Genomic DNA, 21,729 nt, shown 5'->3' on the forward strand with positions numbered 1-21,729 from the left:
TTTATTTGGGTGTAAATACCTATTGTGATTGAGTCTAGCACTTCAAATCATTTAATTATCTATAGCTATTCCATAATTTTTTTGTTGCTTATCTTTGATAGGATACAGCGGACTCAGTTAAGTTATGGGAGATCACCAGGGGAATTGTGATTGAGGATTATGGCAAGGTTCGTAAAATAAATATGTTGCATTGACTAGACAGTTCTTGAATAGTTTCTTCTTCTTCTTCTTCTTCTTTTTTTTTTAATTTTTTTTAACAGAGAAACTTTCTTTTAGTAGGTTAGCTATATAGTACTTACACTCATGATGTCTAATTGCAGGTTTCATTTGAAGAGAAGAAGGAAGAACTATTTGAGATGGTATGAATGATCTTTTCTTCCTTTTCTGCTCTTCCTAGTTGGTAGTTCTATTGTTAAGATTTTTTTGGGACATTATTGTGTTTTATGTATTTTGGTTCTCCAGGTGAGTATTCCTGCATGGTTCACTACAGATACTAGGCTTGGAAGCTTGGCCATCCATCTGGACACACCACAATGCTTTTCTGCTGAAATGTATTCGGCTGACCTTAACATTCCTGTGAAATCTGAGGATGACAAGGTAATCAAAACTTTTCACAGGTCATTCTAGAACCTAAGATGTATTCTTTGGCTATTGTCTTTTGTTTGGATGCTTCTAACATTAGGGGGCGCCTCGTAAAACTCTAGTATTTGTTGATTATTATGAGAGTGGTAATCGTGTAGTTGCTGGACGGCTCCAATTTGTACGTTTTATGCATGCTAGTCAATCGCTAGTAAATTCTCTAGTATAATATGTAGATTCATTTGAATGGTAAGTATATCAATCACTTGTTCTAGATTGAGGGCCAACCTTCTATTGTATTGACTTGCATGTGGATGTGGTGCTGCAGGTCAATCTAGCACGTGAGACACTTAAAGGTTTGTTGGTTCATTGGTTAGCCAAAAGAAGGCAAAGGATAACATCACAAGCTTCAGCCAATGGTGATGTTACATCAGGGAAGGATTTTTCTGCTAGAAATCATTCCCATTCGAGAGTTGATGTTGATGGCAATGCAGAAAATGACTCAATAGTTTACGGACCATTTGAGTTTTCAACAGTTTCACCTCCTTCTATAATTACTGAGGGCTCTTATGGAGGCCCATGGAGAAAGAAGATCACTGCGTTTGATGGTACTGAAGATGACAAGGATTTACCATGGTGGTGCATTGAATGTGTTTTGAATAATCGATTGCCACCAAAAGAAAATACCAAGTAATAATCTGACCAACTGCTTTTTATATGCACATTAATGTGAAAATCAATTGATTAGGTTGCTATTCTTTATGTTACTTGTGTTGGAATGATTTGCTGCTTATTGTGATCGTGTGGAAGATGTGTACTACTTCCAAAAGGCATTTTTATTGCATTCAGATAAGCTAATGATTAGGTGGGAATAGTAATGTTTTGTCGTCCCTTTGTGCTTTTACCAGACAAGCCAATATTTGCTTGGCGAAGTCTAAAAGAGCTGTAGCACACTCCCTAGAAAAGGGAAAATTAATAAGGAGAAATCCCTATTACTGGCCAGCTTAGTTGGTTGTTGCGAACTGTATATATATTGGCTTCTGTTGTGGAGCAGGGGGAAAAAGAGCAGCAAAAGGGATGAAAATGTAGATCTCGATAGGAAAATAATTGCTTGCCTTAGCAGTGTCTGTGACAATATTATGCTAGCAGTTATGTCACTTGTTTTCTTTTTGTAGCTTAAGACAGTTTCTCTCCGTGTTATTTGTCTGCAGGTGCAGCTTTTACTTACAACCTTGTGAAGGATCTACTGTCCAAATTGTCACACAGGGAAAGCTCAGTGCACCTCGGATATTGCGAATACATAAAGTAAGTGTTTTATCTTTGGTACATGAGATAGTGAATTCAGTATTGGGTTCAGCCACCATCTGTGGTAGTTGAGATGGTTTGCCTGGAAGTTTTGGATGCCTGTAACCTGAAGACAATCTTTTAGTTGGAATAGGATATTGGATATGCTAACCGATGCACAGAATAACCATCTTGAATGGTGTAGTGTGTACTCATGAAAGCAATGCTGTTGAAGAATGCAAGCAAAAAATGCACGCAAAACAATTGATAATAGTTTTCAATCTGGGAATTTTGAAGAATGTCAATACAGGTTTTAAGATCTGTTTGGAGGCTGCTTTTTACTGCCAAAACACTCAGAGAAATGTTAGTTGTATTAATCTTCCCTTACCTAGATTCTTAAGTATGTTTGTATACATTCGTATGAATGTGAAATGCTTAAAACTATTGCACCAAAAAATGAAGAAAGTAAGAATAGATTCACTTTACACCATATCATATTTAATCCAGCTTATGAAACCAAATTTGATCTCTGTGTTTGGTATCTGCTTGTGTGTCCTTGACTTTGAATTGCTGACCTACAGCCACTTTTCGTGTCTAATGAGTTGAATTTTTTTGTTGTGTTCAAGTGTTGCCGAGTTAATATCTAATAAATTGAGCATGTTCTTGTGTTTGTGTCAGTTTACAGTGTTCTGATTTGGAATTCAAAAAATTGGTCCTGTCAATTAACATCAAAATGTATATGATGCTTTTGGTATTCTCAATCCTTGATATTATACAACAAGCAACTATCAGATATAAAGGTAAGGTAACTGTTGATAATTGAATCACCAAGTCTTGTCATAAACTTTTTATTGTGGCTTCATGAGTCTTGTTCTACCATTCCACTCATATAAGGTCATATCTGTTGACTTCGAGCTGTAGTCGTAGTCTGGTAGGAGACTAACTAGGAGCCCAATATCCAGGATCTAGGTTGAACTGGTAAGCTTGGGAAGGTCAAATTTTAGGGTTGGCAAGACCTGAGGTTTGATGGTAGAGTTGTGTCAAGCGAGTGTAGCGAAGGCTATTGATGAAACTTTGGGGTTTCACAGATGGTGGAATATTGCTGAAATTGAAGAAACAGCAAATAAGGTTTTGCTCCCAGGTTTCTGAAAAGAGATCTAAGAGGAATCTAGGGTTTCTAATGGTCATATCAGGCTGCTATTAATATCAAGGTTGCAATGGGTGTGTGGGAGATTTGATCCAAGTATGGAGGTGAATTGATGGTTAGTTTGTGCTGGGTGAAAAACTTGGTTTCTTAGGAAGAACTGAGATGAGGGAAAGTTAACATTTTAATGGTTGGATTGGACAGGAATGGAGATTGAGTGATGATTATAAATTTTTAGTTAGAAGATGATATGGTCAATGTTTGGAAATTCTTTTATTATTGGATGAAGTGATTTTGGATCTATGAAATTAAAAGGTTAGATATGGATTTTGAAGTTTAGGGCTTCTTTCTGGACCGAATTGAATTTGCTAGGATCGAAGGCTAAGGGGATGAGAGGGTATTCAAAACCTGGTTTGGGGATATTTTGATGGTTAGTTTAGTATGTGAATGAGTAATTGCGTGAGTGAAAGAAAATCAATGGGTGGAAAATGGGATTTGGATTTCTGATTTAGAAGATTAGGAGTAGAATTGGGGCTGGGGATTCATTCAACTCACTGATGTTTGTATTGCCGCTCATTTTGAATAATGATCCTTGAATTTGCAAGAAATTCTGGCAACCATGAAGAGTCTTCATAGAGATTAAACTTGGCAGCTTAGGGGAAATTGAAAATTTTGATGCAGGGGATGGGAAAGCTGAATAGCTCTCAGAGGGCCAAGCTATACTCATTTTAACTCTTGGTCATCAAATTACGGTTGTCTCCTTAGGGGCTGTTACATACGTGTAGCCCTATGTCTGCACAAAAGTAAATAAGAACATAGAGTCTAATTAGGATTCTTAGTAATACTTCAATTTGAAATTAGAGTCTAGGAATCAAAACTAGATGTAGGACTTATTACTACAACTCATTATCAAGTCCAAGATTACAATTGTAAAATAAGATTAACTTCAACTAAAAATAATATTATCTAATCCTTGGCCCAAAATTTTGATGCTGATTGAGGGAGGAATTCCTACACCTGAGGCTGTTTTTAAGGTGCTGAACTGCATCACATAGTCCGTTAGAAACAGAAATGACCTTTTGGAAAAGAATGTTTTCTTTTTCGAAGTTGAATACATCAGCTGAAGACAAGGAGATGATTGACAATGTAAGCCAATACAATAAATATAAGTCATGGCAGTTTTTGGTGGCTCTCTCTCAAAAAAGTTTTCCTTGGCATTTCCATAATTTCAGGGGAAAGTCTATGTTGAGTTAGCTACCATATTTTTATCTAAGACTCTTGAGTTAAAATATGTTTTTCAAACTCCAAACTGAAGCCACAGTAATTAAAGAGTATTTTTTTTAGCCCTCTGGATATAAAGGCTTTAACTTAGTATTAGTTTGAGTACTGGAATGAAACAAAGTTGTTTCTTCATTTGAGAATGGAGATGAACGCAGCCTTGGACATTTTACTGGCCTAGGTCTCTCTTCTTTTACTTTTTATCGTGTGTTTTTCCCCCCTAATTGTGTTGCTGTTTCTTACCAGTCTGAGCCTGATGACTATATTGTTCACCAATTTCCCCTAGATCTTCTAATGTAGTTCAAGATTGAAAAGACATACCTAGAGAAGCCAATAACCAGGATTTGAGATGAACTAGTAAATTTGGTTAGGTCAAGAATGGGGTTTTAGATCAAAGTAGGGTTAGGGTTTGGTAGGGCTAAGTGGTGTAGGGGAATCTAATAGTGAAGGTTTGATGACATCATGATGGTGGAATATTGCTGAAATTGAAGTAGCAGGAAATCAGGGTTTGGTCCAAGGTTTTTGGAAGGGCGAAGATGAGAAATGTAGGGTTTCTGGTCAGAATGGGTTACAACTTGTATTGAGCTCCTCTTGTGGTAAGGAGAATTAAATCCAACCCCCGGGGGGGGGGCTTGGGGGCAATTCTGATGATTGGGTTGATCTTTGGAAGTGTGGGCTTGTGGATGGTGTACAGAGATTGGGGAGAGGCTAGGGTTTATGATTTAGGGGATTTGCAGAAGATATAGGGTTGGTGATGATTTGACTTACTATTTATTGAAGGTACTCTTGACCAGCAGCTTGATTAATTGAACTTTTTCTTCAGGTATTGCAGAGAGTGACAATCAACTAGAAGAAGCTTCATGAGATCTAGTAGGGAAGGTTTGGGGAATGCTGGAGAATTTGATGGTAGGGGTTTAGGAGACACAATGGCCCTCTCAAATCTAGCTTCTGCTCATAGCAAAATTCTTGTTCAATAAATCAAATTTGGCTCTTAAGGGCTGTTAAATATATAGCCTAATGGCTGGATAGAAAAAATAGAAATTCAATGTCTATTGAGGATTCCCAACAATGTTTGATTCCTAGGGGCAGCCTTGGCGCAATGGTGGGTGGACCACAGTTGTAGTCTGAGGTCAAGGCATCGAAACAGCGTTGCAGGAAAAATTTGCTGGGGGTAAGGTTGCATAGGAAAATTGCCTCTTGGGACCCTGCTTGTGTGGAAGCTTTCGGCACTGGGTTTGCCCTTTGACAATATTTGGATTCCCAATTAGAAGGATTGCCAACTAAGATTTGCTGTCAAATCCTCATTAATATTATGACTCAAAATAAAAGAATAAGTAAAGAATTTCTCCTAAACTACTCCATTATTTCTGTCTGCCGTTTCATTTAAGTATGGATCGTAGTAAAAAAGTCGCTAAAGTTTTAACAGGTTTGAGACAAAACTAGAGGCAAAGCCTAGAATCAGCACTGTTTCCCTGCAAGGTTTCTTTAATTTTGGTCATAGGAATGCACTGTTTCGTTGAAATATCGGTCATCTTCGCTGATTGGTACATGAAATGGCAAAGCAAGAACTCACTATTTCCATGAAACATTTGGTATTTGGCTAATTTTCTGACCAGCTGAAATGGCCCTACTGAAATGAGATTTTGAGCTACTGAAATGAGATTTTGAGCCATGGTTGGGGTTTTGTGTAATGTAAGTCACATCTTCAGAACTTCAAGTCTTCCTTGTAGGTTCGTCCTTGTATTACATGACTTGGTATGTTTAAATTAGTGTCCCAAGTAGTGATGCATGAATTAGACTTGCGGTATCAGACACTTTGAAAGAGTGCCTTGTGCATGAAATAGAGCAGTTGGCTATCAGTATATTTTATTATTGAATATGGACATCTGTTGTGTAAATTATATTGCGCTACATGGTCTACATTACATATGAAAATGTATTATTTATTTTCGTATTTGTTTGTAGGTATATTTTGCCATGTATGAATAATTTGTGCATTCAAATTACCATGGATTTGATGCTGGCAGTGTTCAATTATAAGTTTGTTAAGTAATCCATGTGTTGTACCTTTTACTTGTCTGGGTACAATCGGTATTACATAGACATTTGGTTTTGTGCCTGCAGGTTATCAACTATGTCGTAGAAAAAATGGTCCTTGATAAACCATTGGATGGTGCAAATTCTGATGGAACATTTCCTCCAGCAATGGGTGTTGGTCACTCACAACTGTCGACCCCTGGGGCTGATATTTCCTTCCGGCCTGGCTCGAAGACCTGGCAGAAGCTAAAACCTTCGATCGAGATATTGTGCAATAATCAGGCAAGTGAACTTATATATGAAAGATGCACCATAGCACTCCTCTATTTCCTTCAGACCCAACCAATAGAAAGAGGGGGGGAAAATCAATTAAGATTTTTTTTGGTATTATTAGTCATCCATTGCTGTAGTTTATGACATGCTTTTATAACATCTGAAACAATGGACTTTCTTGGCACCAACATGATTCAAAGTCATTGAGGTGATGTTATCCATGGTTTAGAATCCCAAACGCCTTTTTTTTTTTTTTTGAACTGAAAAGTAAGGTAAAAAAGGACCTCTTTATTTGTTTCTATTGTAAGAAGTGATCAATTCCTTGCTAGCAGTGGGGTCGTTATTGTGAAAACATGTGCTAGAGTCAAGAAACGGTAGCTTTGCTTTCATATAATGTAAATACCAAACAAATCTGAAGCTTTTGAGGAAGACAGTGGAGGTACCAGCTACACATGAATGTTACTTTTTAAGTCTCAGGAGATGCTGATGAAGCTATTGGTTTTGAAGAAAACAGAGCCCCTAGGATCTCTAAGGCCTGGAGTGTTTGTAATTTACGTACTCTTTTAACCCAGTTTTGTGCCCAAAGAAATAAGTGTTCCCCTAGTGGCTGCTGAGTGAATAGCTATCAACTGCAAATAATACGAAAAATTTATATCTACCAACTTACGGCATAAAGAAAATAGTACCTAGGTGATTTATATCAATTTGAGCTCAATTTTTTCAAAATTTGTTTTCCTTATGAGAAATGCCAAAACCAAAGCAACCATCCTTGAGAGAATTAAAATTAATTCCAAAGTTCTCAGGCATATCCAAAGAGGTTTTTCATGTATGGCCATCACATAATTTATATTGATCCCAAGCCATCTGATGCCCAGATATCTTTGAATTCCACCTGTATCAAGTTGAAGGTATAGCAAGTAATTGCAGGGCTGTATAGTACTGGGCCTAATAGATTTTCCAAGGAATTGTTGACTTCTATGATATGGTGAAACCAAAGATCTGGGTTAGAAACACTTGATGTTTAGGTTCTCCTACAGAGTCTCCAACAAACAGCTCTGATACCTGTCTAGATCTGAGCAAAATTTGATTACCAAGTCTCGAAGACCTTCTGGTGTCCAGAGAATAAGTGTTAGCTTACTAACTAAAACAATAGATTTATTTAGCTTTCTTTAAGGATGATGGTAGTTTTCTTTTCTATAATTTGTTATTGTTCTCCATACCATCTCTTCAGCTCAGCTTTTTTTAGTTTCTAGTTAGTCCCAACATCCCAGAAGACAGAAAAGTTTGAGTTTCAGTAATGCAACAATTGACCCCAAATCAGGGAACCCAACAGGAGATCGATTGGTGATCGGATTAACACAGCTTCAGCTAAGAACCACTACTGTAGGATTAATAGTTGCAGCAGCAAGACTGAATATCAGGAACATCGACAACCTTCAAAACAGCAATAGCTGCATTTGTATTCAACTGAAGGTGAATTCCACTCTTCTTGGTTTGAGTTATTAATGTATTGTTGTAGACACAAACAGTAGCAGCAGCAAGGAATATAAAGCAGGGAAAGTTAGAAGAAGAGAAGATAAAAGAAGGGGTAGGGAATGCGCAATCTTAGCCCTACAACATGGCCCACAAATCTGATTTCTCTATAGTCTAATATTCTATTTCAAGGAAGGGCCTTTTATAGCTTGGGTAGAGCTTTACAAGAAGTAGCAAGTTTCCAGAATTGAAAAAGTGATAGAAGCTAACCTAGTAACTAGTGACAATGGAATATTATGAAAATAGAAACTAACTAGAATTCCAAATGCTAGGCTTTATAGTTCAGCTGCATGTGAGAACAACTAAAATAAAAACTAATTATATTTAAAATAGAAAGCAAACTAAGCTTCTAAATCTCGTAAGAATGGTGTCTCCATGCAATCTGGCCTTGGGCCCCACAGATCTTCTGGAATATTTTGACTTAAGTCAAATATGGGGCTGTGACACTGTTCCTGTAAATGGTGTATGGGTCTCTTTCTGGCCTTTTCTAGCAAGACGTGTGCTGGGCTTGCTTGGCCTGGTACAGTTCTGGTCCGACAACTGGAGCTGGTTTGGTGGACCCTGGTCTTCATGTGTCCTAGATCTACATTGTTTAATATGGAAATATGTACTGACTAGGATTTCTGTATTGGATCCTTTCTGGAAAAGGCATGCCAGTGGTTCAGCTGCAATTGTTCTTTAGCTTTATATGGCAAACTTGCAGAGTCTTAGTTCCATCAGCCTTGAATTGTATGTCAAGTTGTATGTGTCAAAATCTCCTGTGTCACTTCATGGGGTAAGGACTACCTTGATATATGTCACTCAATTGGGTAAGGACTTCCTTGATAATAATATATCAAAACAGCCTTTGGTAATCTGAAAGTCCCTATGATCATTCTATTACTTTCTCATGAACATATCCCTTTTTGGCACCTTGAAAGAGTTCAGATTTTGACTTTTTCTCTTTTCAAAATCCTACCCCTGTAAATACAAGCATTAATAAAAAGGAAAAAAATATAAAAGAGAAGAGAAGAGAATCCGAGCTTCAATGCCTGATTACTATTTGTTTCTGATTATATTGGACATTCAAATCATAAAACAAAAGTTTGCACTTGAGATTATTAAAAATAGGTCAATGCTAAAGCAGAGATTTATCAAAGTTACATTGTTTGAAGGGGGAGGAAAGTTTCCCCTGGCTATTTTATCTCTCGGCAAATGCAGAAATTTCCTTTAGTACTTGTGCTTTTCTTTTAGGTCCTCTAAGTGGAACAGTTATGAAATCTTGAAGGGGGTAACTAGAGTTGTATGCTGAGAAGATTATAATATAAGTATAATTTTTGGAGAGATTCATTATGTGTAGTTTAGTAAATCACGCCAATTAGATTAACATGGATGTTTTATTGATTTTCTGTTAAAATAGGAATATCAACATCTCTACCTGATTTTAAATGCTTCTTTTTGACTGAATGAAAGCCTTTTTCAGGTCTTATCCCCAGACATGAGTTTAGCCACAGTTCGAGCATATATATGGAAGAAATCCGATGACTTGCTTCTTAATTATAGACTAGTGCAAGGGCGATAATTCTGTAGGACAGTTTCAAGTAGGTGAGTGCATCTTGATTGATCTTATATTATGCTTGTCGGCATCTTCTGGTCCAGTTACTTCTTGTGTGGGTTTTTTTTTTTTTTTTTTTTTTTTTTTAATATTTTTTATTTATTTTATAAGTCTTATTTTTGAGGCATGATGTAAAGGGAAATTGAATTCTAATTTGATGACATGAGATTTTGAATTTGAAAATTTCCCCCTTAATTTGCACCCCGTGAAGAAATGAAATTTCATCATGATTATTCTTAGTAAACTTAGCAATGAATCATTTTCTTAAGAAGATATTCCTGTATTGTCCTGATAAGTGCCACATGATTAGTCTGATGCTGCCCTTTGTGGGATGGCCTGAAATCCAATGCTGACATGTTTAGCTTCAGCTTGGAGTACCCTAAATTCTGAAAGGTTGCTTTTGAAATTCACCTGAAAAGGGGAAATTTTTGAGGAAGGTTGAAAGTGAATTGATGGAGTGTGATAACAATGGAAAATTTTTGTAATTTTAGTTCTAAGATTTGATTTGTGGTAGAACCAGTTTATGCCTTTAATTTGCAGTTGAAATCACCACATCACCCTTCACTGTGGCTCAATCAGGGAACCACAGAGGAGTCCTTCCTATGTGGCCTGTACTAGAAACTTGTACCCCCTTTGTACACTAGATCCACCCCAAACCCTTTCTCTCAACCCCCCAACTCTCTTCAAGTGGAAAAAAAGGAAAAGAAAAGAAGCAACCATACCCAGTGCACAAGGATCCTATTTTTTGTTGGGTCTGAGAAGTGTCAGTTTTTTTTTTTTGCAGCCTTACCCTGTTTTAATAGAGGCTAATTCCAATACCTGAACACATGACCAAACATTCATCAAGTGGGTGTGAATTAGTTTTTCGGCTATTTTTGAGTTTAACCTTGAGTTTCCTGATAAAGATGATTTAAAACTTTTGAGTTCTTGTGGATGTAGTTAAGAGTTTAGATTTTCAATAGAGAGAACAGAAACCATTGAAAATGTATTCATGTGAACATTTCACTCGGCATTCTAAAAGTGTTCTTTCTTTGCTTCCAGTTCAGATGCTTGGGGCGATGAGCATTCTGGTCAGTGGAGATTGTGGGGGCCATCTACTGCTGTGTACAGTATAAATGTAATTGATTGAAGGAGCAGGCCATGATTGTAACGGTTTTTCTATTCCATGCGGAGCTGATCACTCGAGATGAAGCCTTGGATATTCTCCAAAATTTTCAGAGGGTCCAGGGCTGGCTTCTTGTTTTGATGTGTGATCTTCCAATTCTTCCAATTCCAAGTTTTGTTTCTCAGGCACGCAGATGGGCGGCCATTGCTTTGGATGAGTTTGTCAGCTATCAGTGTCAAGCTGGTAAAAGAGAACAGGAGGTTGGCGACATGATGAAGCTCAAGAATCCCAGGAACAATATGGTTGAGAGAGCATTGTAGAAGTGATTGTGGGGTGCCTGATAGTGTAAACTCTTGTTTAGGAGGTAATTTGGGCCTTGAAAATAAGACGATTCCATGCGTTACACATGTCATTCATATGTATCATTTGTATATCTAATTCCTCTTGCATCTGTCATTTCCATGTTTTCTTCCTCTTGAATTAGTTGAAGATCAAACGTTTTGCCGTGTCTGACATCTGCTCTGGTTTTTCTTAGTATGTTTTCACTTTGAAGGTGATTTTAGTCTTGGAGTTCACTCACTCTTTTGTTATATGATTTCAGCCCAAGTCCTTTAAGCTTCATTAACCCTGCAGCTCGAAGTTTGTACTCCCTGATGACCAATGTAAGAAGCGACTTGAATTTAAAGTGAATAGGCAGTAGTGCAGCCTTTTATTTTATGTGAAGGCTGTAAGACAAAGGAGGTCTTAGGTTTTCTCCTGGGCCCATGGTCTCCACTGGGTCAACGATGATATATGAAAAAAAGAAGAAAAAAATAATAATAATTATAAAACTGCACATTTCGAATTGAGTCAAACCTTGTTCATTTAAGTTCTAAAATCTACCTGTCAGGATTAGAGCGATCACAATCGAATATAAAACAAGAAAAAAAGAGACAAGACGGATTTTATCCTGGTTTGCTTCAATATAAAGTTACGTTCAACATTAGGTTTTTCACTATATTCTTCTAAAAATAATTACATTAGAAATCGTAAGCCACAGCTATTCATGGGCCTAAGACCAAATTTTGATATTTTTTTTTTGTCGATAACACAATATGAAGTATGAGTCAGTCAACACTATCTGAATTCAGAATTGAATTGGACCAGTTTTTAAAAATTTTACTGGGTCAAGTGGACCAATTTTAACTGGAATTAGACTAGCCTAAACCGGATCTCTGCTAGTGATGATCTAAATTGGTAAAACCTGACAAATCCCTCAATAAAGTATCAGCCCAAGCATTGGTTGGTTGGGTAACCCTATGATTTTGGATATTTTCTTCAGAAAAATCTTAATGGGTTTCTTTCTGAAAAGACTTGTGTGAACGCTTCACAGCCACTTCAAACGGGTATCTGTCATCTTGTGTGATGAAATATAGGAGTTTTGATTTGGTTTCTTGGATCTCATCAAGTCCCTGTTAGAGATGAACAAGGCTAGTAGTTGGAAGTTGTGATACTTGAAGAACAAGGAATGGTAGGGTATCATCTGCTCTTGCAGTGTTTGGGGTGATAGAGACCTGATGGGAAATGCGTGATTATCTGTAGTTTGGGTTGTAATCATGTGACTTGTCTTTTGTACCTCTTGTAATCTTTTCATTAAAAGCTTACCTGATAATGAGAGGGCTGTCTGTCTGACTTTGTGTGACACACACATGATATCACTGATGACTTCATTAGCCTTTCTAGCTTTTTCTGTCATTGTTTTCTTACTTCCATTGGAGTCCGGATCAGCTATCCGTCGGGGAACACTGACTTTACCACCATAAATACAGGGGACCCAAGATTGGGTGATGGTTTTTTTTAAATTTTTATTCCTGTGGGTCCCACATGATTTGTGATGATAAAGCCGTCCTTGATAGGGTGATGATCCGAATTCCTTCCATTGGGAGCAATGCTGCTTTACAAAACACACTTTTCCCTTGTTTATATTCGAGATCAGAGAGCTTTATTGCATACTTAACAAATTTCAATTTTGATGAAATTCAGACTACTTGCATCTTTGACCATGTTTGCATCCCTACTTTCAAGTGTGAACCCTCAATTGTCTTTCGATTCAAATTAGCTTATTTATGTCAATTTTTTAAAAATCTCAAATTCAAGCATCATTCCTTGAAAATTCAATTTAATTCAATGTTTTTTTGGGGGAAGTGAATAATCCCTGCAATGTTACTAGAAAATAATGATGAAGCAAATAAGGAATGCATTTGACTATGAATGGTTTATCCTCTGCCAATGGTCGAGAGTAGCTTCTCATTTTGAAAGTATTCGCTTTCATTCTTCTTACAATAAGCTTTGATAAGAATGAACTTTCTATAGTCCTTATCGAGTTCGATTCTATTTCCCTTAAGGGTTTGTTTAGTGCCTAATGTCCTAGGTATAATTCTTGAAAAGAGTGTAGCTTTTCACTTTTCCCTATGAGATCCTCCAATAGTGATTGTTTGGTGGCTTAAGATAAAACTACCCTCAATGGGCTCATGTGATGTGATCTCAACTTGTCCCATCTAGCCATGGTTTAAAACCGTACGTATTTGGTTGGACTTTGTGGGAAAGTTGGGAAAAGTAAAAAGTGGGACCCACCACTATTATTTTTTCACACAATTCTTTCCTTTCATTTTCTTTTCCCTCATCCCACGACACATGGGACCCACATATTTTTTTTTCCCACCCCACCTTTGCAAACAAACGCAACCTTAAGGGTAGTGTAATGCCTAATTCCTAACTATACATTCGGGAGAGCTTTTCACCTTTCAGAGATGACACCCTTCACCTGATGATTGTGCAAAAGATAATACTAACCTCAATGGGAGGTGATCTCAAGTTGTCTCATCTAGCTATTCCAAATTGAATTTGCTAAATGTCAAGCATCATGAAAGAAAATCCAACACCACCTTAATTATAATGACCATGATGACATTTTTTCCATGAGACTAATTTTTCGTCAGATAAGGCTGCTCTCCTAATTGCTATAGAGAGTGACTTTGCATAAGGACCATTTATAGAAATCTCTCTTTTTCTTTATTTGGATGAAGAAATAAATTAATTAAAAACCAAAGGAGATAACAGCATTATGGTTCTCAATGGTGACCACCGTTGCCTGGTCAATTTGTCCCCTAAGCTAGGTAGTATGTTATTTTTCCATATTTTGATTGAAGTTTAAGGAAATATGAATGTTATTTGGTCACATGTAGCCTAAGTTAGGGTTTCAATAGGATCAGGTTAAATTGATTTTACAAAACCCAAACCAAGCCTATGTCCCCTTCACTAGGCCCAAAAGCCCCTGGATATAGGTCAGGGTCAGATAATGATTCAACCTTGTTCCCTTGGCTAGGTCAGGCTGACCTTTGTTGGTTCTAATCATGGGGAGAAGGAAGCGAGATGCAAGGGTTAGGGTGGCCATCTTGGGAGAAGAAAAAAGGTAACGAGAGGAAGGCAAAGACAAATTCAGGCTAAGTCAAGCTTAGTTTGAGGCCTCGATCTTGCTCTGGTCTAGCCCTAATTCAAGGTTTGAAAGTTCTAACCCTAACCTATCCTTAGGGTTAGGATTTCTCAACTCAGACCCAAATATGGTAGTAACGCCAACCCATTGGTACTATTACTTTCTTATCTGACTTTAGCATCTGAGGTGGACCATTTGTCCTAGATCCTAGAGATCAGACCGCTTTGACTTTCCTTGTTTCTTAGATCGGATTAGTGCTTAGCTTGACACTCAATTGGTTCAGGGTTCAATCCATTGGTCAAATTCTACAAAAACACAGTGTAAACAAAAATTACAATCCATTGGCAAATTATTCTTCGAGCAAGTAGATTTTTTCTAATTTAACTAATTTTATTTGTAGTTGTTTCTCACTTTTCCTTGAAAAATATGAAAAGAAGAGGACCTATTTGATAGCCTGCTGAAAAACAATTTTTCGTGTTTTTAACTTCGAGAACCAAAAAAATTGTCTTGAAAATCGTTTGATAAAACAGTTTTATTTTGCATGATTTTTGCAATATAAGATTGAAATTTATGGAACATTTTGCTTCGAGAAACACTTTCGACGCAATTTGTTTTTGTGTTTGTTTCTCGAAGCAACATTTGATGCAAGTTGGATTTAGGTGAGACAATTTTAGAAGGGACATTTATGTTTGAAACTTTAAACATAACAATGAAAATTTTAATAAATTATATTACAATTTTAAAAATTTTCTACTTCAACAACTTTTATCGAATGCCTACAAAAGTGTTTCTACTTAAAAAATACAGACTTATTTATGATATTTCTTAGGATAGAAACACTTGGTGGATTATCAAACGTGTTTGAAGTATTTCTATTTTTATTTTCGTTTTTTTTTTTTTTGAATAACTTGTACTAGTTCAATTAATGTTCATATGGCATCATGATCGTCCCAATGGAAGTCAAAGCACTTTTGTTCCGCGGAAGTGTTTTTCCTTGTCTTCGCTCTCAGAGTCAGGGACACACCAACGGTTGTTTCTTGTGAATCACGATTCTTTTCACATTTGAGAATTGAGATACGTTTAAGTTCGAATGTCAACTGACGGGACTCACCAGATTAGAAGAAAACAATTTCCCATTAACCTCTAACCATGTTTATTTAGAATTTAAATTTTATTTAATCTTAAACCGATAACAGAAGCATGTTTTCTCCTCCCTCCCAAGATTTCAAGCATCTTAGTCTATCTTCAATCCTTTTTTCTTTTTGGGTTTTGGGTAGGAATTCCATCTTCAATCCATTAAAAACATTATAGGATCAAAACTACTGTCTTCCCTGTTCAACGTGCATGGATATCATCAAATCAAGCGTTTAGCAGGACAAAGAAATGGTTCGCCAAAGCTGAATCTAACATAGAACATCCTGCTGGAACAGAAAATTAATCACTTGGGTAAAGCTTAAGCACTGCATTAATCTCAGAATTAACACTTGTGATTCTCCACCTTTGGACTAGTCAATATCAGTAATGAGCGTGTATAACAATTGGAATATGAGTAAAATTCTGTATAATTTCGGTAAATAATCAATCTAAGTAATTTTCGAAATATCTGTTTTAAGAATTATTACCTTATTATCAATCCATACCATTGAAACTATATTGATGGATAAAAGGCTTTTGTCGTTCAAACCAAGTAAACATCTTTATCCTCTCTTTCCAGAAGACAAAACATCTGTAAGAGAACCAGAAATTTTGGAAATTTTGTTTTCTAGAGAACCCATATCATCATCATCTTTCATTCAGATGTTATTTGGTGTGATGTTGTATAGTTAGATCATTAAAACTTTTGCTCTTTCTGCAAAGTTCCTCAGATTAGGAAAAGGAAAAAGACCAAGCAGTCCAGAGATGGAGAAGTCTGAAATGGCTGATTCTGAGAAACCCCATCACACTGGAGGAGAAGAGCACGGAGGGGATGCAGTGGAGGGAGACGAGACAAGATCGGAGCAAAATGACAGAACCCACCAGCGTCTCTGTGATTTCTGCTCTGAATCCATGGCTATCTTATACTGCAGAGCTGATACCGCTAAACTCTGCTTCTCCTGCGACCGTGAAGTCCACTCTGGGAACGCGCTCTTCCGGAAGCACAATCGTTCCCTGTTGTGTGATTCCTGTGATTCAAGCCCGGCTTCTATCTTCTGTTCCACAGAGGGTCTTGTTCTCTGCCAGAACTGCGATTGGAACTCTCATGGTCTCTTATCTTCTCTGCACGACAGGAGACCGCTGGAGGAGTTTTCTGGGTGTCCGTCGGTGATTGATTTTTCGTCTATTTTTGGGTTTGATGACGTTGGAGAAAAGTCCTTGTTGCCGACGGAAGATAAGGCTGATGGTGGCTTGGTGGGTTCTGGGTTTTATGGTTCTGTGGAAGGAATAGTGGATGAGCTTTCTGATGCATTCGTTTGGGAGACGCCACCTGTTGTTAGTCTTGACGATCTGATTCTTTCCTCTAATTCCAGCCGTAACTTCCAAGCTATTGGAAATCCTCCTCTGCCAAAGGTGATGCACGATTTGATCGTTTCTTCCGTTTCTAATTTTATATGCTCCATATTCTCTTGAAGTGCGTATACTTTCCTCTTTTAGGGGCTAGAATTTTAAACTTGAATTCTTTTGTGCTATTCTACTGTTATTACTCTTCTATTATATTCTGTTTAGCTGTTGTTTTACTCAGATTTGATATTTAAATATATCTAAAAGATCTGGGCTTGGTTGTAGATATTCTACTGTTTCCCGGCTGTTCTTTTGTTACCTTCAAAAGTTCTGTGTTGTACTTCACCTCACGTTTTAAATCATGGGAGGTTGTAAAATTTTCTCCTGATTGGTCTTCTATATAATAATGGTTTGTAGCAGTGGTTTTCTTATACCATATTTTTGTCATTCTTGATATTCAAACTCTAAACTCAATCTCAAAACGGGGATAAGGGCAACTGAGTATATAATGTTAAATTTCTTCCTAGTAATTTAAACTGCAATATTACTTTGATGCTATAGTCTTCTGATGCCATATTATTGTCATTGTTGTGATTCAAATCTACATTCCTGCATTTGGCATTGAGACTTAAAAAACCTGTGATATTTTTTTGTGTTTCTATTGGATTTTTACCTAAACCATCTTTTGTAGGTTCAGTTTTTTTTTTCATGCCTTTGCACGGTTAAATTGTTCTAATATTATAATGACAATGTTTAATAGGCTTTCTTGTTTTGTAATTGGATCAGAACCGGAACACGACTTGTGGGAGACACAAAGAAGATATTCAATCTCAACTCTGTCAGTTGGCAAAGTTAGAGCACTCTTCGAGTACTGATCATGGGCATTTTGAATCACTTATCAGTGTCAAAACCCAGGACGTAGAACCCTGTAAATATGGGTTCTATGGATGCTAGATTTGAACATGGTACAGAACATATGGACTTGCCTGGTTTCAGGGTATGCATCTCAACTAGTTTTGCTGGAATAGTTCTTTACTACATGTCTTCCGTATTTTCTGTTTGTGGAGCTTTGTTTGTCTAGAAGTTACCTCACTTGTCTACAATCTCTGCCATACTCAATCTTTTCCCAGTAAATTTATGGACAAGTCAAGGTATTGATGTGTCTAATGGACTGAAGGAGGTGAGAAAGGATTTAGTTTTTATACCAAGCTGAAAAAGAAAGGATGGTAGGCACGGGACTGAGTGATGAGAACAAATTTGAATTGCATGGCTCAAGGTTATGCTTCTGTAGTTGTGGCTTTTATTACTGTTTTGGGAATCTTTTGGTATGGTCATCCATTTCAGGGTTAGTGTGGGTTCTATTATAATCATTTCTTGTCGGATGGAGGTGCACTCTTCATTGCCTCACAGGCTTCCAGTGTTATTAATTTTACTGTTACATTCTTGTTCCTTCCCCCCTTTTTCTTTTCCCTTTTTTTCGTTCTTTCTTGTGTCCTGTTTTGGGGCGGGTGGTGGGTGTGGAGAGCTTAAACCTGTGGTAATGGGGAAAGAGAATGATGGGTATTCCTTAATGATTATCTTCAGGTTTCCTGCTCCAGGGTGTGACGTCTGCTGGAATTTTGATGCCTAGAATTTCATTTGTATTCCTTATATGATCTTCAGTTGTTAAGAGTCAGATTTGATTGGCACTTTCTTTCCAGATATCTTGCTTGTAGTGCTTTTAGGTTCTTTTTGGATCTTTTGGTGGCTGAGTTGTGATGTGACCAAATGATTCATTAAGGTGTGGTCAATGATCCTTCAACTTTGATGAAAGCAAAATTTTGATGTTCATGCTTTCATATACTTCCTGTTTTAACTGGTCAGTTTGGAAAGCTAGAATCACTTTATCCATTAGATGTATTACACATGAGTCAAAGACCAGAAGTCAGCTGGTTGAGTTTTAATGGCTCTGTCCATCCAGGCAATAATAAACTGACGTAAAGGCTTCCAATTTTTACAGCGTACACAAAGGATGAAGACTTCTTATTATGTTCCTCAATTCAGTTTTAGTGGCAGACTGACTTTTAACTGGTTCAGTGATGAAATGTATTTTTCTGGTGCCATATGCCATTCAGGTTTAGGTTTTGTTGTGCTCAAGGATGTCATGGAACAGCGTAAAAGCTTCCAATGCATTCAATCCTAGTTATTTTCATCACCCTTACATAATTGTATCTGCCTGCACTCATGATGTCATCTTCTAGTATTCTCCAGTAACCGAAAGTTTTAAGCCCCTGCTCTTGACTCAGTTATTATTTTGAGTACCTACAGAGTACCACAAGTGGATATGTTCCCACATGGATAGGTTCCGATATTGGTACCTCAATGGCCAAATTCTTCTTGAATGGTCTCTGAGGTCCCATGGTGATGCTAAGGTGTGCCCATATGATTTGATGGACTAATCATATGATGATTCTATGAAGAACCTTAATTGTTAGCGTGTATAATGTACATAAGATTTGGGCAGTTTCACTCAGTTAGGCAGCCTCAACGTAGACCCATCCATTATGGTTTTGCTGTCTTCTGAGCTACTATTGATCTATCTTATGATTTTTCGTTGATTCTCTGCTTGCCTGTGGAGTTTCAACCTGTGTTATTATGAGGTTTTATGAGTTTGCATGCTATGATTGGCCATGGGGTCTCCATCACTACCTAAGAGAATTTTATTTCTTACTAATTATTATCAGGTTCATCCTTCTGTCAACTTGAGTATTCTGTTACAATTTGGGGTCAGAATATAGAGTTTCTCTTGATGCAGGGAGGTGGTCTTCCATGGCGTAGTAACAGTTGTGCAGCAGCTAGTCCAGAACCCATTCCTTTTATGTCTCTTGAAAGCCATGTGGAGGAAAGATTGTTGTTTCCTGGGAAGCCTGCTGAGGTTGGTGACTTTGGCTACCATGATAATTCTGGCTGGAAGGAGCAGACACAGCATCCAACTAGAAGCTTGCAGGCTCCACCAAAAGTTGTTGCACGTGAATTAACAAGCCAGGAGAGAGACTCCGTGATCTTACGATACAAGGAGAAGAGGAAAGCAAGAAGGTAACTGTACTACATCCCCTGCTATATGATATTTCTTTAGATATGTAATGTAGTTAGATGAAGATTATGGGCTCTTGTTGCAAAAAGAGCTGGTAATGCTTGCATGACTATGTTCAAGGATTCCTAGTTTGATATCTAAACTAAATCTTCTCTATTTCCCAACCAATATGGATCTAAGGAAAATTGCACATAGAATGTGTAGTCCTTGACACTAAATTGACTTTTTTTTTAGTCTCCTCCATTTGCACATTATTCCTGTCATTGTATTGATATCTTAATTTTAGATTCGACAAGCACATCCGGTATGAATCCCGGAAGGCTCGTGCAGAAAGCAGGACAAGAATTAGGGGACGTTTTGCAAAGCTGGATCAGTGAAATATTTGCATATGGGCATGACACTGCAATTTGAAGTGCTTGTATTCCTTAGATCTTTTTCTTTTTGTTTGTTTTTGGTTCTTTTCCTTTTCTTTTGGGTAAACTTCATTTCTGTCCTAGTTCAAATAAAATACCAAGAAACATTACAAATTTGTGGTGTATATACACTTTCATTTTTGTGCAGCTAATTGTAAGAATTTTGTATTGCTCTCATTTGCGGATTGAGGACGATGGAGGACTGCAGCTCAGATTTTTGGGTCTGTAGGTTTATGGCCTTGAAAAGGAGGAGAGGAGGGCAGCAGGGTTGTTGTTTGAAAGAGTAATTAGACAATGTGAGTAAACCTTAAGTCAAGATGAAAAAAAAGCAGCAAGAACCCTATTAACAGAAAGATGGAGGAATGAACTGACGCTACCAAGAATTCCTGGACAATGCTGAACAATGCAACATTGCCAAAAACAATCACTTCCATGGATGAGTTTTGTGGGTTTGCAGATAAAACTTACTCTCAGGGGTGGAAGTTAAGATTTAATATCAGATTGCAAAGTATTGATATTTCACTAAAAACACTAGCACTTTTCTATCCGTTGTCGTTAAAAATTGCCCACTCTCGGGACCAAGTACTAATATTTCACATATAGAAAGAGGGGGGCCAGAGGATACAAAATTTAAAGTATTGAAAATGTGAGGAAATTTGGGGTCCGAGAATCATATACTTCACACTTGGAAAGAGGATCAGAGTGAAATTTCCAGAAACTTGGGAAGGGGAGGAGGAAATTTCAAAGCCATGGGCTGGCTGTGCCCCAGCTTACTCTGCATCACTCCAGAAGGAGAAAAGAAACCTTGATGATATTACAACTTAACTGATACACATCGGATTACTATTATCTGATACTGATACCAATCATTTTTCAAGGTATCGGTTGATATCGGTATTACATTAAGGGTAATTCAAAACTGTCTCATACCGGCTGATCCTTGTTGATGTGTATCTGTATCAAATCGGTTTGGGGGAGACTAATATCTGATACAGTGCATAAATCCATCTTAGAGAATGATATTAAAACGATATGGGAGCAAATAGTGGTATCAGACTATCAGTTACTATGCAGAGTAATCTGATCCAGAGAGAGAATTGTCAATTACAAGAAGGTTGGACTAGATAAGGCACTGTGTTATCAGTGTACAACACTATTTTCTCTCTCTCTCTCTCTAGCTGCCCAGAACAGAACATCAATGAAGATCAAGAGAGAACAGCCAAAAGGTCCTTTCTGATCCTCTGCACCACATCTCCATTGATCTTTTTGACAAGTGCTGTGATGGTTAACGTTGTTTTATGTTCGTTAGCATTAATGTTGGCTGCCAGTACCTCTGCCTGGTGATTCTCCAACACCCTCATCAATGCCTTCACTGCAAAACCCTTCTGTGTGACCGATTCTATACCAAAGAAAGCAATATCTCCCGAAACCATCACCTCTACTGATGATGAAGAATTAGAATTCTG

At 37.5% G+C, this 21,729-nt stretch overlaps 2 protein-coding genes across 4 annotated transcripts in view; both read left to right on the plus strand.

The window, feature by feature from the left end:
* The window catches only part of LOC149010425 (uncharacterized), a 35,393-nt gene extending 23,812 nt beyond the window's left edge, over positions 1-11,581 (plus strand). The window contains exons 12-19 of one of the 3 annotated variants that reach the window (XM_089163249.1): positions 102-167; positions 321-359; positions 463-597; positions 908-1,269; positions 1,791-1,884; positions 6,410-6,604; positions 9,591-9,712; positions 10,764-11,580. In XM_089163249.1, coding sequence (XP_089019375.1) covers positions 102-167; positions 321-359; positions 463-597; positions 908-1,269; positions 1,791-1,884; positions 6,410-6,604; positions 9,591-9,689 — 990 coding nt within the window. In that variant the 3' untranslated portion in view covers positions 9,690-9,712; positions 10,764-11,580. Of the gene's footprint in view, positions 1-101; positions 168-320; positions 360-462; positions 598-907; positions 1,270-1,790; positions 1,885-6,409; positions 6,605-9,590; positions 9,713-10,763 lie in introns of all 3 variants that reach the window. The other 2 variants (XM_089163250.1, XM_089163251.1) reach the window with 2 other exon arrangements.
* A 4,549-nt stretch (positions 11,582-16,130) lies between these two features.
* Positions 16,131-21,313, plus strand: LOC149010426 (zinc finger protein CONSTANS-LIKE 13-like). The gene is given in 5 exon segments (XM_089163352.1): positions 16,131-16,846; positions 17,564-17,706; positions 17,708-17,774; positions 19,572-19,852; positions 20,137-21,313. Coding segments are annotated over 5 exon segments (1,230 nt in total). The 5' UTR covers positions 16,131-16,198; the 3' UTR covers positions 20,228-21,313.
* The last annotated feature ends 416 nt before the right edge of the window (positions 21,314-21,729 follow it).

This window comes from Hakea prostrata, chromosome 7 (assembly GCF_041222555.1).
Source record: "Hakea prostrata isolate BN-2017 chromosome 7, UWA_Hpros_2, whole genome shotgun sequence".
NCBI classification, from domain to species: domain Eukaryota; kingdom Viridiplantae; phylum Streptophyta; class Magnoliopsida; order Proteales; family Proteaceae; genus Hakea; species Hakea prostrata.